The sequence below is a fragment of the Fistularia commersonii genome, chromosome 2, assembly GCF_037954325.1.
Source record: "Fistularia commersonii isolate RoL2024-O1a breed Wild chromosome 2, RoL_Fcom_v1.0, whole genome shotgun sequence".
In the NCBI taxonomy this organism is placed as follows: domain Eukaryota; kingdom Metazoa; phylum Chordata; class Actinopteri; order Syngnathiformes; family Fistulariidae; genus Fistularia; species Fistularia commersonii.
The window spans coordinates 7899150-7913884 of NC_141285.1; the positions used below are offsets into that span (position 1 = coordinate 7899150).

General features: G+C 38.8%; 2 protein-coding genes across 4 annotated transcripts; both read right to left on the reverse strand.

Annotated features, from left to right (window-relative positions):
• Window positions 1-89: 89 nt before the first annotated feature.
• prdx3 (peroxiredoxin 3) lies at window positions 90-6242 on the reverse strand. Of its 2 annotated transcripts, none has more exons than XM_086165394.1 (7): window positions 6132-6242; window positions 5570-5672; window positions 4751-4892; window positions 1249-1384; window positions 773-822; window positions 396-561; window positions 90-292 (listed from the first exon to the last, which is right to left on the reverse strand). In XM_086165394.1, exons 1-7 carry the CDS (start codon window positions 6165-6167, stop codon window positions 242-244), a joined length of 684 nt encoding a protein of 227 aa, XP_086021520.1. In that variant the 5' UTR covers window positions 6168-6242; the 3' UTR covers window positions 90-241. The 2 variants fall into 2 exon arrangements, with proteins under 2 accessions (XP_086021520.1, XP_086021510.1); XM_086165384.1 differs by having other exon boundaries at window positions 773-876.
• Window positions 6243-10591: 4349 nt separating this feature from the next.
• Window positions 10592-14178, reverse strand: dennd10 (DENN domain containing 10). 2 transcript variants are annotated; one of them, XM_086165417.1, is made up of 10 exons: window positions 14006-14178; window positions 13871-13925; window positions 13525-13721; window positions 13350-13429; window positions 13108-13256; window positions 12172-12283; window positions 11560-11660; window positions 11352-11459; window positions 11148-11242; window positions 10592-11073 (listed from the first exon to the last, which is right to left on the reverse strand). In XM_086165417.1, the coding sequence occupies exons 2-10, from the start codon at window positions 13914-13916 to the stop codon at window positions 10906-10908; spliced, it is 1056 nt and encodes a 351-aa protein (XP_086021543.1). In that variant the 5' UTR covers window positions 13917-13925; window positions 14006-14178; the 3' UTR covers window positions 10592-10905. The 2 variants fall into 2 exon arrangements, with proteins under 2 accessions (XP_086021543.1, XP_086021534.1); XM_086165408.1 differs by having other exon boundaries at window positions 11157-11242; window positions 14006-14138.
• Window positions 14179-14735: the final 557 nt, after the last annotated feature.

Consider the following 14735-nt stretch of genomic DNA (forward strand, 5'->3'; position numbering starts at 1 on the left):
TTTTGTGTGCTTTTTTTGCCTTTGAAGTTAAACCATTTGAATGCTTATCTAAATACAGCAATGAATTTGAGTAACAAAACACACAGCTGTGGTGACACTTGTCTGTTTTATGCAGATAGATAAAATATTTTTCAAACATTTCATAGCCTAGTCAGCTGTGTAAGAGTTTATACAGCTTAAATAAACAAAAACAATGAACATGTATTTGTCTTAATGTATACTACGGGGTATGACTTCTGACTCAGTTGACTTTTTCAAAGTACTCCTTTGATCCCTCCGGGGTTGGTTTGATCTGAAAGAGCAGATAAGAAATTAGTATTTCTGTAGATTTGTCACAGACATACAAATCTGTTACATCTATATATTTAATTGGCTGAAAAGAAGAGTGCACTCACTGTTGGTGACTTAGGAGTCCAACTGGCCGGGCACACCTCGCCATGGGTCTCCACAAACTGGAATGCCTTCACCAGACGCAGAGTCTCTTCAACACATCGTCCCACTGGCAGGTCGTTGACACTCATGTGCTTCACGACACCATGTGGATCGATAATGAATAGCCCCCTGAAAGCCAGCAATTTCTCTTAAAGACTTTAAAGATCCATGTATGAACAGATAGGTGATCGACAAACATGTGGAGCAATAACAGCTCTGACTAAACTATGGGTACAATTTCCAACCCAACTTTGGCAAAAAAAAAAAAAAGGATTAGAACAGTACAGAATACAAGTGTACTGTTTATGCCTAAAGCACAATTATAAAGGGCTTCTGCTACCTAAGTGCAATGCCTGGCCCCTCCAGCAGCACGCCGTAGTCTCTGGAAATCTGCTTGTTGAGATCAGAAAGCAGGGAGATATGGATACTACCCAGACCTCCGACCTGCAGAACCAACATGCAACAATATTCTTGACCAGGTTGCTGAGACAATGCAATTCATACAGCACTTTAAATGATTTCAGCCTTTCAAAATGCTGAACGTGTCATAGGCAAACATTTGCTTTAAGGGCTAATTTATGGTCTATGTAGGCATGAAAATAGATCTGCATGTTAACGTCACTGCCTTCATACATGTCTTCCCACACATCCTTGGCATTAGAGTGAACATCCTACAATAAACACAAAAGGAATGCAGGATGTGCATGAATTGTTCATTCCTTATACTGCATAGAGGATAAATGAACCATTAGGCACAAACCACAAAGATAGGACTATAGGTTTCTTACTGAAACTATTTCCCATGAAGGGTTTTACCTTGCGTGGTGTGTTCGTCCAAGCCAGGTGTGTGAAGTGAGAGTCCACAGACACACCCACAACCTCACAGTTGATATCATGGAATTCATTTGCCTTGTCACTGAATGAGATTATCTCTGTTGGACACACAAAAGTGCTGCAATACAGGGGGAACACAAAGGGAAACATTTAAAAAGGTGCCTTAAAGTTCTATGAACCCAAAATAAAATCAGTAGAGGTTGAGATTACGGTTTTCATTAGCAGATATTTGGATGGTGTTTTGTGTCGTTACCAGGGTTGAATGCTTGGTTCCTCTGACTACACAAGGTAAATCTCCATCTCCAGGTGACAAACTCACACAATGACCTGATTAGATTGACTACTTTCAGATCCTTATCAGACATGAAATATAACCACTTTTGGCACTTACTATAAAACAAAAACATCAGTATTTAATAATATTTGGAATAATCTACCTGACATAACTGATAATGATAATAGTGAGAATAAATACATTTTAGAGCACCTTCAATTAAAGTTATCTTGAAATGAGGGACTCGAAGAGGTTAGAAGCTTACAGTAATTCGTGAGGACTGTGGGTGGAAACCCACACGGACACAGGTAAAACATGCAAACTCGACGTAGAAAGGGCCCCTGTCCGGATCAAACCAGGGAACCGAAGTGCTTCCCACTATGCCACCGGGCCAGCCAGACAACAACAAAAAAAACATATTCACACAAACACCACTCAGGACTTGTATACAGAAATTTAATAATATTTAATGAGAGGAACACTTACTGGAAATTTGTATTATTCTAAGCACTAATTTAAATGAATGAATAACTATTGTCAAATAAGTATGACCTTTACCTGCAAAATAATGTTTATATAAATATAAGCACTAGCTTTGACCTGCAGAACCAACTGCCATTCCACTCTTCAATGCCTACCTCACGTCACTTTTACTAATCCCTGCTACTTTGCGATCTACAACAGTCACCTCTTCTACCCTTGCCTTTCTTTTTCCACATTCATCAGCTCTTCAAAGTACTCTTTCCATCTTCCCATCACTCTTCTAGTATCTATCAATACATTTCTCTCTCTATCCTTAATCACCAGACCTGTTGTACATCCTTTCCATCGTTATTTCTGTTTCGCCAACCTGGATAGATCATTCTCTCCCTCCTTAATCTCCAACCAAGCATACAGGTCACCGTATGCCCTTTATTTTGCCTTTGCTACCTCTATCTTTACCTTATGTTGTATCTCCCTATATTCCTGTCTGTTCTCCTCTGTCCTCTCAATGTCCAACTTTTTCCTTGCTAACTGCTCCTGCACTTCCTCATTTCACCAAGTCTCCTTATCTACTTTCCTTCCAGATGACACACCAAGTACTCTCCTACCTGTCTCCCTGATAACACTAGCTGTAGTTGTCCAATCATCTGGAAGCTCTCCCTGACCACCCAGAGCCTTTCTCAACTCCTCCCTTTTCAGCTTCCACCTCTTTGTCCTCTGCTCTGCCTCCGTCCTCTTGATCTTCCTTGTCCCCATCTTGTCATCCATCTTATGCTGTCTGGCTACACTCTCACCAACAACTACTTTGCAGTCCCTGATCTATTTCAGGTTACCTCATCTATACACGATGTAGTCTACCTGCATGCTCCAACCTCCGCTCTAATAAATAAACCTATGTTCCTGTCTTTTCTGGAAAAAAAGTGTTCACTACAGCCATTTCCATCCTTTTTGCAAAATCTACCACCATCTGTCACTCTGCATTCCTATCTTGTATACCAAATCTACCCATCACTTCTTCATCCCCTTTATTAGCTACACAAACATGCCCATTGAAGTCTGCACCATTTACCACTCTCATCTGTGGGGATATTCTGCATGACTTCATATAGCTCATTCCAGAACTTTTCCTTCTCCTTTGATTCACATCCCACCTGCGGGGCGTAGCAACTACTAACATTGAGCATCACACCTTTAATTTCCAATTTCAGACTCAGAAGTCTATCTGACACTCTTTTCACCTCCAGAACATTCCTAACAAACTCCTCCTTCAAGATAACTCCTACTCGAATTTCTCTTCTTGTCAGTACCATGATAGTACAACTTACAGCCTGTTCCTACGTTTTTAACCTCACTACCTTTACACCTGGTCTCCTGGACACACAGTATATCCACCTTCCTTCTCTGCATCATGTTGACAAACTCTCAACCTTTTCCTGTCATAGTCCCAATATTCAAAGTCCCTACTCAGTCCCAGACTCTTGCCTTTCCTCTTCTCTCTTTGCTTCCGAACACGCTTTCCTTCTCTCCGTCTTTGACCTACAGTAGCTCAGTTTCCGTTGGTTCACTGTGGGTCATCAGCACCAATGGCAATTGTTGTTAACCCGGGCCTCGACCGATCCTGTCTGATCTGGTTATTAGGGGTGATTTGCATGTTTGGTTTTGGCAAAAGTTTTACGCCGGATGCCCTTCCTGACGCAACCCTCTTGCATTTATCTGGGCTTGGGACCGGCTAAGGGAGACACCGGCCCATGCAGCCCTGAGGCTGGATTACCTGCATACTTGCACTTTATAGCCTTAACTTTGACACTTTATATTTTATTTGTATTTCTTATACTCCCTCCTTCCTACTATTATCTATCATTGTTATGTTTTACTTAAAACTCTGGCACAACAATTTCCTTCGAAAAAATAAAGTTATTCTTATTCTTACTAGTGATACCTGATCTAAGAGGCTTGTAGGGTATGAATACCAGTGAGAAAATAACAGCCTTATTAACCTAACTACTTGCCACTAGATGAATCACATACACTGGACATAATGAGGGCATGATATCATTGATATTATCTCACAGGTCACTTCTGAGTTTGATTTGACTCTGTCAGTGACATACTTCTTTGTTACTATATGGAAACATGTTTCTCAGATGGTGCCTTGGTGTGTTTGCACTAACTGCTATGAGGAAAAAACAGTACCATATTTCCCTTTGTGCCTAGCCTGTGTCTGGTTTTCCTTGAAGCTCTAAGTGGCGAGTGAGAATGAATGGTTGTTAGGATTGTCGAACATGCCATCCGGAATCAAAGCAAATCCCAACTGTCACTGGGGTTGAACCTGGAAGATTCGTCACATATTCATATAACCACTCACCCTCACACCCAAGTCCAGACTATATACAGTCATGGCCCAAATTTTAGAGAATGACACTTTCACAAAGTCTGTTCCTTCGGGGTTTTTAGGTGTTTGCGAGATGTTTCTATGGTTGTGTCATTCTCAAAACGTTTGGCATCGACTGTACAAACGACTATTGACCTACTGCATGTTTTTGGACAGTGGGAGAAAGGCAGAGAACCCAGCTGCCTTCTTAGTTAATGTTGGGCGGAACTCGATGACGGGCTGTGCTCCAAATGTGCACTTCTAGTTCTGCATTGTCTCAATAAATTCTCAATGTCGAAACAGACTTTTTGATGTCAGGAGAGAGACAAAAAAGCAAACATCTTGCCACCACTCACAAGTCCAATGGGTAGAAGAAGAGCACCAGGTATTTGCCCTTGAAATCTGCCAGACACATCTCTTTAAACTCCCCATTGAAGAGGGCTGTGGCCTTGAAATCAGGAGCTGGCTGAGTGACAGCAGGGACCCATCTGGAGGAGCCTGAAAAGTAAACACCACTTATTAAGAGAATTTCTTTGCTCAAAAAAACAGTTACATCTGCAGGATGCATGGAACACTGGGTACATCTGCTAAAGATGTGGGTTGAATTTATGGAAAACAAACAGTACTACAAACATTACACTGCTGTTCGAAATGTACTGTTCATGTAAACTAAGTTTCTATGGAAAAAATATATACGTTTGAATTCTTCATTTCAAGGTGCATGTGCTACATGAGAGCAACTGAAAGCACATATTGTGATCCATCAATAAGGTTTTCAACAAAAAAGATTTTTTTCAGGACTGTGCTGGTACATTAACTACTATCTGACTGGGAAACCATATTGGTTGTTTTTCTTTAATGCTGGACATTGTAACAATTTAATATCTAAGTATGATTCTGAATCTGATGAAAAATCTGACAGAGGCTGATCAGTAATGCTGAGAGATTTTTTTTATATAAATGCCTGTGAAAGGCTTTTGAACATTATATGGAAAAGAAAACTTAACTTTAACTCAGTATGATTAGGACAACTCTATGTGCTTGTCAGTATATCAGACATGAATTTCCAAACCTAATCAGACATCCCAGAATGTGTCACTAACAGCAAAAGGCTTAGGAATATCTATTTTGTCATCCAGCTCATAATGTTTTACGATTTTTTTTTTTGTACATACCGGTTGAGAAACATGCTGTCTGGTGTAGGAGATATTTTCGAGTGCCCAAGGCTTCATGCTGCCGAGCTGCTGTGACTCTCAGCCCTCCTTTTGCAACCCTTGCCTATAAAAGTGAAAGATATGGATCCAGCACTGAAGCATTAGTAAGATACACATACTCAAACAAAACACGTCTAAACGTGTCCGATTAGTGTGGTTGAATATATTTGAGGCCTCAGCAATGACATTTAGACTCGGTGAATTTATTCTCACTAAAATCTAGTCCTTCCTCTATTTTATATCAGCTTCTTTCAGTACAACTAATGCTTGGTCATTCTAAAGAGAAGTCACAGCTTAAAACTAATTTGAATAGGGCAAAGCTCCTAAAAGTAATGTGGTTGAAACAGGCACTTCAGCATTTGCAGAAGACCTGTTCGGTGAATTCGGGCTTGCAAGTGACATAGACATGTCTATTGCTTGGTAAAGCATATATACAAATCGTCGGCGACTATAAAAACCTACCGCTTACTGTCTGGTTAATTACAAACACACGCTAACAGAGTTTGTATGAGCGTTAACTCACAGACGTCCTGAGAAACCTTCCAAAGCTGGCCGCCATGTTGAATAATGTCACTCACTGCTGTATTTAGCAGGTTTACGTCAGGTTGCCGCGTGCGACTTACGCACTTCCCGCTTTCTTAAGCTTCCTTCAAATTCATTCTTTTGACGCATTTTTACCTGTTTAGGGAAGTTGAAGTATCAAGCGACTCTTCGACCGAATAATTCATGTTTGGTGTAGCATTATGAAATTATACTGTTTTTGTGGTATGAAATGTGTTAATAGTGTTGTCAACGTTTGTCACATTCAACACACGTTCAACGCGGTAGGTAAGATCCCATATTTGCAAGGATCTCAAATGTATCAGACACATGGCCGTCATGGAACGCGTGTTTTAAACGTGAAGTTGGTTTTGACACCCAAATCACACAGAAAACAACATCAACATAAGCCCCAACGTTCGTGACTCGCTACAATGTATCAAAACAATTATTTGAAATATATTTGTTGGTTTATTAATTTAAAGATATAGCTAACAGTCCTTTTCACACTTTTTAACGTAACCCAATACAGAGCAAACCTTCGATCACATTATTTTGATTTCACTGTTTTATTATAGTTGTTTTGTAGGCTATTCTAGATACCATTCTTCAAATTATTTTGTTTATTTATTTGATCATTTAAAAAATAAACAAACTAGTAGTTGTTCTCCTGTTAAAGTATCAAAGTTTACAATGCCCATGGTATCTTCAAGCTGGTTTGTACTTTATAGTGATGAATTACTACTTATGTCCTAAGAAGACTTAAAACCTCCTCTAGTAACATGTTCATATGATATACTGTTTCAAATCTGAGTTCACGTAGGTGCTACCACATGATATTGTTGTTTTGTCTCAGATTAGTGTACAATCTAATTCTCAGTAAAACTGTAATACTTAAATGTGATATAGTGTTGTATTATGAAGAATCAGCCGATTTGAAGGAAGTCACTGTTGTCAGTTCACTTCAATTCTATATTCATAACATTTATTTCATTCTCAGGTTGTTGCCAGTCTTCTACCACACACTCGTCTCAAATCGGCTTTCTTCTGGAAGATACTGTAACACACTTATAATGTTGATGTAAACACTGTTTCACATTAATGTTGCTGTGTCTCCTCCTCGCAATTTTTGCTGCACTTACACTATATGAATAGAAATTCCAGAGCATGTAATGGGTCAGGGGTCAATTTCTGATTTTGATGTGACCTCTTGCGTAGAGAATAGGGATAAGTAAGTTTTCCCCATTGTTAAGATTGAATTACTGCATTTATTGATGAATTAGTCCAACCTTGCCAAGTGTGGTATGTGGGCAGTTATCCAGTGTTTCTGCTTCATTTATCAGGACCTTGTCTTTGTCATTCTCATGCAGGGTAAGAAGGCATCTTTGAAGCAGCTCCTCAATGACGAGGATGATGGCCTATGCAACATGTGCTGGGGTATGTGCAGCCTGATTGCTGAATGGTAGTCTTTCTGTTAACTGTTGACATTCACATAAACTCCTTTATAAAATACAATGCGGTCTGATTTACATCAATTTTATTAGGTACAAAATGTCAACAGTGGTACCGCTTCCGGTTGCCTTCAGAACACCAAGTGAAAGCACACTTCGGTCCAATTTGAACCTGATATCTGGAGAACTTCAGCCATTTGACTTCAGTGTGCTCCTTGTTTGACTGTTCTGAGTCTTGACCCCCATAATAAGAGAGGAAGTGTAATGGGAACCTATTACGAGACTAGGAGTCACAAGCATAGTTTTGCACAAACATAAATTTCAAAATTTCACATGAAACTACTATCTTTCTGTGTGACAGAGGTGGTTATTTTCAGTCAGTCTTCAATTATGTTGACTTTTTTTTTCCTTCCTTTTATTGCTGATGTTTAAGCTATTTCTTGTTTATTAGGTAACTTCTTGCAGATTTTTAGGAGATAATTTGATGACTCTCTTTGGTCATGTCTTACCTTTTTGGGTAATTATATAACGTTTATTTGGTAATATCTTGGGACATTCTTGCTGATATAGATGTCTTGTACTGTATAATTTTCAATCTGGGCAACATAAAGGATATGCTAAAACTGATATCAGTGAAATCAAGCATATAAGCATTTGTTGAACATGTCCTTTTCTACTCACTGTGACACTGCCTTAGTGGAGCCTCTTGTCCACCTTTAATTGCTTGCTCTTCCTCCATTTGTCATTAACCGACTTGGTGTAAGAATAGTTATAGTCCCCAGAGTTGACTCTCATGTCAGTCTCAAAACAAAATGATCAGTGTGCTGAAGTTTGCAAGGTCTTTTTTCCCTTCATTGTTGGCAATTAAAACAAAACAAAAAAAAAGAAACATAAACAGGCACACATTGCATGGGTTCAGTAGATTCACTGTGGCAATTTCAATGAATTAAAAAGTAACAATTTGCCTGGAAACAATCTAGTAATTACACAAAAAGGAACAGTGAGGAACAAAATTAACTGAAAGTTAGCACAAGTTACCAAAAAATAAAAATCACAAAAATACTGCAACATAAAAAAACTCATGCTGAAAAAATGTTAATACAATACTTTTTTAATATTTAAAACAAGTTTAAAGATTGTTCTTATTATAAAACACACCTAGTTAAAAGCCTGATTTGTTTTTGGATTTTGAAACATGTTTTAAAAAGCGAAATTCTTACTCTGTTATTAGTCTATCTATTTATTTCATGCTTTTAATTTTACTCGTAAGTTTGTTCCGCATAGCTCAACCTAGAGGTGAAAAACTGCATCTGCTGGTAACAGTTTTTTCTTGACATATTTCGAGCAGCAATATGGCGCCCTTGGTGGCAGATGCGTTAGCTTGCTCTGCAGTTGGACGCTGGCCAAATGCACTGTGGACCGCGAAGTAAGAATTTCATTGTACCAGGAAATACGTTTCCACACTGTACATATGACAATAAATGCTTTGAATCTGAATAGCCTTGTTCAATGTGTTGACCATTAGAAATGAGGAGTCTGAATCTGGGACCCAACTGTTTGATTCCAATAGGAATCCAGTGGATTTGTCAAAAGCAGCAGGAGAAAAAGTGAGATGAGCAGATAGAAAGGAAACTTTGTGTCAGTTTAAATTGGCATGACTGAGCTGTCTTTGTCAGGCTGTGAAAGAAACTGCGATGTCCAGAACTGCACTGTTTGGCATAACAGCTGCTGTTCCTATCCTCCTAATTCTATTACTCCAGAGGTCAGTCTTTTTTTACATTTGGATTTCAAATGAAAACAAAAAAATAAAGAAAAGCCCACTTGTTACTAAATTGAACTTGTCTCTGGCAGTACTCTGACAGGTAGCTCAATGTCATATAGTCATTGTAGTGCAGCTGAAAATATAAGACATGAACCCAAAGTACAGACAGTTTGTTTTTCTACTTCGAGTGTAGAATGTACTGTATATTCATGGACAGATGAAGCAAAAATATTTTGACAGGAAATATATCTTATTAAAATAACATTATAATTTATCTATATAACATCATTCTTGAAAATATAAACACATTCTCAGAAATTACATGATCATTTCATTATGGAACAATCAGGCATTTCAAAACAGCTGTTTGGAAATGTGTTTGAAACTTTTCCTGAAAAGAAAACAATAGTGCTGTATACGAATAAAAATTGAATCTTATCACTGAGACACACAGAAAATTTTTGTAATGAAAGTGGGAGCATTGATCATTACAGATTGACAGAAAGATTACTGCTGACTGCAGATTGGGCTTTCACTGTAGATCCAAAATGGATGACTGTATGCCTACATGAATGGCAACTACAAAGTTAGTCTACATTGACTTTTTAAAAAATACAGTGGCAAATTTTAATATATTTCTATACTTTGTGTCATTTCAGAGAATAAACACCTATTTAAATGTTCCTTAAGGCATGAAAAAGTAATTTTTCAATTGATAAAAATGTCAAAACACAAAATCTGAAAGTTAAAAAATTAAAAGTTCAACGAACAAGTTGTGTAATGCCTATGGCTGTTGTAATCTGATGAACATGAAAGGTTTGTTCAGGTGCTCAATAAGGGCAACAACAATCTCAGCTAATAATAATGCCAATTTGTGTGTCAGTGCTTTTTACTGGAAGCTTCTCAAAACATCTTTTATGAATGCTGTTAAGAGCTGGGTTCACAAACAACAACAATATTTTGTCTTGAAGTTGTGGTCAAATCAGGGGGCATGTGGTCAAGGCATCAAGCATGTTATTTCTCACTTTCTGAAAAAAGTGTGGCATGGGATGCTTTGGAAGATAATCCTTATCTCATTAAGTTAAAAAGTAAGAGGAAATTCCATTAATTCTCTGCACTAAATATGAAGAGCATTTTGTGAATCATGATAAATATGAACATAACTCTTCATTTCACACTTAATTTGCTAATATTCAAAGGAAAATGCTTGTATTATTTTTACATCAGGCATCAGTTTTACTGTTATTTAATAGATTTGGCAAAAGCCATAAATCAACAAAAAAATTGTTACAGGGTGTATGTAATATGTAATATGTTTTCCACACACTTTCTGACAAGAGGTTGAGTGCTTTCTATTGTGGCAATGGGATTGGTTGAGAAAAAAAATAATGCATATCAGCATGGAACCAAAACAAAATGAACTAGAATTGGTTCAAGTGACTTGTAAGCATGATGTTGAATATTCTGGGTGTGATGTCATGGCAACCATAGGCAGCACAGCTGCTGCGAGCCACTTCACCTGCTGTACAACATAGGGCGTGATCTCATATCCTCAGAAGTTGCTCAGCAGCTGCCAGATGAAAGAGGAAGTTCTCAGTTGCTGGAGGGAAATTATGCTGCTTTAACTCCTGCAGTGTGATTTTAGCACCGCCACACTGATCAGCCAAGGCCACCAAGTTAGCAAGGATCTCTTTAGTCTTGACTGCAATGTCCTACAATTGAATGTGTGGTCAAGTCACAGTTATGCAACACATCACAATTCAAATATGGTGCAGAGGATCCTCACTTTAATGACCTGCCTATCGGAGTGGTCAGCATCCCCTGCAGACTGCACAATCAGCTGTCCGACATCCTTGTGCAACTTCCCCATCATCATGGCCTCTGTGGGCCAGCCCATCATCAGTTACAAGGAAAAGCCTTCCTCACCATTTTCTGAGCTCAATATTGCTCAACACAAAATGAGTCAACATTTTCTTTGAATATACTGCACCTTTGGCACTCTGCGATATCGTGATGACACTGTCTGGGAGGTTGACATACACATCGAACAAGTCCAATCTGTTACTGACTTCTGGATCTACAAACCCTGCTACATATCCTGTGGGGAAACAAGCATGACAGTGGGCTTGATTACTTAGGGATGGGTGTGATTTGAGTTCTGAACCAGATATTTACTTAGAAGAATGGGGCCGCCTCACCAGGGCATTGCTTGAGATCCTCCAGTTCTGTTTCGGTTAGGTGGACGTGAGGATGCAGGATGGACCAGTCTTTCCTGTGCCACGTCAGAGCAGGGAGAATTCTGAAGGGAAATGAGGAGAGAGGTTTGACCACAGTTGAGTTGACTGTGGAGACTTTTTCTCTGTGATTATGGGTGTTTAAGGGATCCCCCAAACAAATGCAGGCTCGCACAGAAAAAAAAACAGGTTTACTCTTGTTTTAAGTGACATTGAACGTCATAACATTCTGATGTGAGTGGGTGTTATAACTGTATTGTGTTCATTGAAAAGGAGGTGAGTAGCTATAGGTGCTCTGTCTTTAGAAGCATGCACTCATCTGGGACATATTAACTTCAGACTTATTTGAATAATCAATCACTCCGTTGATTCCTCTCCTATTTCACCATTTCCATGGCTGGTCTGCTACAAATCAGCAAAGTTGAGAAAATCATAAATTACATATACTGCCATAAATTAAAAAAAACGAAATATTCACAGCTGATGAATTGACATCCAAATATCCTCAAATGTTTGAGCTGATTATCAAGGCAATTGAAAACTAAATAGTCCAATGCTGATGGGTTTATGATTTACCTGGTAAACTCCAACAAGGCCTCAACCCGAGGGTGGTGGACAACTATCCTCTTCTTGAGCATGAGAGCAGTGTAGAGGATGACAGTTTCCATCCCAAATTTTGACACTACATCTAAATAAATAAATATATATATAATTATTAGTAACAGAGATGCAACATAGTTTTATCTGAAGAGAACTGTGTTGTTGATACTGCCCCAAAATGCATAATATGTTCTATGTGTTACTATAGAAAATGGCTTTAAGAAAACCTTTCTAGCCACAGATCTCTGCACTAGATCACCTCCATGCTATCATGTAATCTCAGCCCGCTGCCTGATAGGGAAACTAAGTTCACTCAGGCAACTACTTAAAAATACCGAGCTTGTTCTTCGGTTTGGTTTGTATCAGAGTCCAGAAGACATTAATCAAATGATTCAATGTCATCAAGAAGGATAGTAATTTTAGATCGTAGGAATTTCCATACTCTATGGATAGTTATTTGTGTCATACCGACTAATAATAAGGGCTATATTATGTGTGTTATTACTATGTTAAACCACACAATCTGACACATTTTGCTCTCCCTTATGAGCAATTTTTCATGGCACTTTTGTTACTTTGAATTACATACAATGAGAAAGAAGAAATAGATGAATAAGAAACTGGTCATTTCAGTTTTCAGTTAAATTCTTGCTAATCTTCAGGTAATATCTTAAATTATGGTAATTTCCTCAAACTTCCTAAGTTTTTGCTAATTTTAAAGTTAGTCTCAGATTTTTCTTTTAATTAAGGAAAAATAATAGCCAAAACACTCATGTAATTTCCCATGATGTTCTGAACATGTCTAGGAATTAAACAAGGAGAATTTGATTTTAGGGCGAACAGTAAAATTACGTATACCATTTGGGTAACACTGGATATGCAAATGTATATTTCACAGATGTATTGTCTCACCTTTGACTGAACCTGCCAGATAAGCATTCCGAACATCATAGTCCTTGATTAGGAAAGAGCCATTCTCATCACTCTGGCAGATACCTTTGATCAGGACAGTGATGTAAGCCTCCATCATTTTCACCGGGCTGCCGTATTTGAGATACGTCCTGCATAATAAACCAAATCAGATCACTTATCTGCTCATGGGACAAGGCTGGTCTTACTCGGCTTCATTTGAACTAATAGAAGCACCACTTTACCTGCAGAGTATTCGACTGAGTGCAGCATATTTCTCTGGGTTGAAATCTTTTGCTGTAATAACTACTGAAAAGTGAGTGACCTGTTAAGGAACAAAATTAAATGCAACATTCTTCCCCATTAAGTAAGTTAATGATGAGTAAGGGTTGCGAAGAGCTGCACAAAAGAGCGATGTACCTTATTTAGGATGATAGGTTCTTGTACCTCCAACGTGGTGATGTAATACCAGGTGCGACAGAACTGGCCAAACACAAAGGTGTGGAAGTCTCCCTTGTGCTGGGTAAGACAACACTTCCTTAGCAGGACTTGTCTCAGGTTCGATCCCACAGAGGGATAGCACCACACCCACAAAGAGTCCCCGTTCAGGTCTTTCTCTGAGGACGGGGGGAATTCATACCCGTCAAGGCTGGAGGATGAATCCAATTTATGCCATGTCCAAATCACAATCACGTAGCGTGACTGCGCTGCAAAAACTGCAAGTTTGATTCTCACGACAAGAAACGGCCAATGACTGGGAACTTACCGATCAAACCGACGCTTAACATAGACTCTGTTTTAGTTGCTGCCATATTACATACCTGAGAGTTCAACACAAGGTACAAGTTAACTGGAGAAACACCCGACAAATTGTGTCGACACTGGTGCAACAAGATAGTACCTTAGGAAGCTTCCGCGATTCTGGATGCACCGTACGCTGAATACAGAACGACAAAACTCCCCAGGGAGCTCTGTGGCCTGAATTGATTTTTAATGTTAAAATACTTTCATGACTGTGAACGATCTCTTCCTTCTTCCGGTTCGGGACCAGTAGCACTGTGCTCCAAGTGTTGCGTTTTGCGTATCGTAAATCTGAGAATGTATTCAGATAAAAAGAACCCATCAATTTGTCTCTCAAAAATCAGGGCCTGGTTATCTTTTGATGAACTACAGTTGTACGTGTAATTTAATAACCCCACCCCAATCAGAGCTGTACCGGGCATATTAAAACGACAGCATGTCAATGTAAAAACGTCTCTAACAATAATTTCGAGACAACAATTAATTATTAGAAATTTATTGAGGGGTAGGTGCATTCAGATGTTGCTGCACATGACTTCACAGGACTTTGACGATGTTGTGGGGTGCAGGAAAACGTTTTTGTGATACGAAGCTGAAGTTTCGAGTGTGTCTTGAAAGCAGCACGTAAGGGACACATACGGGAACTTGAAATACACTCAGGACTTCCAGGGTTGTGGAAAACCCTCCTTTGGTAATGTAAATTTTGCCCACGGTATCACAATGTCACTTAGAATTAAATTAATGCACATACTTCGAGACATCATCAGACTGGTTGAAAGTAATGGTATGCGCAATAAACTATTTACAATACTATTCAACCGGCCATCCCA

Coding starts and splice junctions, on each gene's coding strand:
- dennd10 (XM_086165417.1), bottom strand. CDS start 13,916: ATGGCAGCAACTAAAACAGAGTCTATGTTAAGCGTCGGTTTGATCG. Junction 13,257..13,349: donor CTCAGTCGAATACTCTGCAG/GTAAAGTGGTGC, acceptor TTTATTATGCAG/GACGTATCTCAAATACGGCA. Junction 11,460..11,559: donor GGATCTCAAGCAATGCCCTG/GTGAGGCGGCCC, acceptor GTTTCCCCACAG/GATATGTAGCAGGGTTTGTA.
- prdx3 (XM_086165384.1), bottom strand. CDS start 6,167: ATGGCGGCCAGCTTTGGAAGGTTTCTCAGGACGTCT. Junction 1,385..4,750: donor TTCTTCTACCCATTGGACTT/GTGAGTGGTGGC, acceptor CCTGTATTGCAG/CACTTTTGTGTGTCCAACAG. Junction 562..772: donor GGGCCAGGCATTGCACTTAG/GTAGCAGAAGCC, acceptor GCTGGCTTTCAG/GGGGCTATTCATTATCGATC.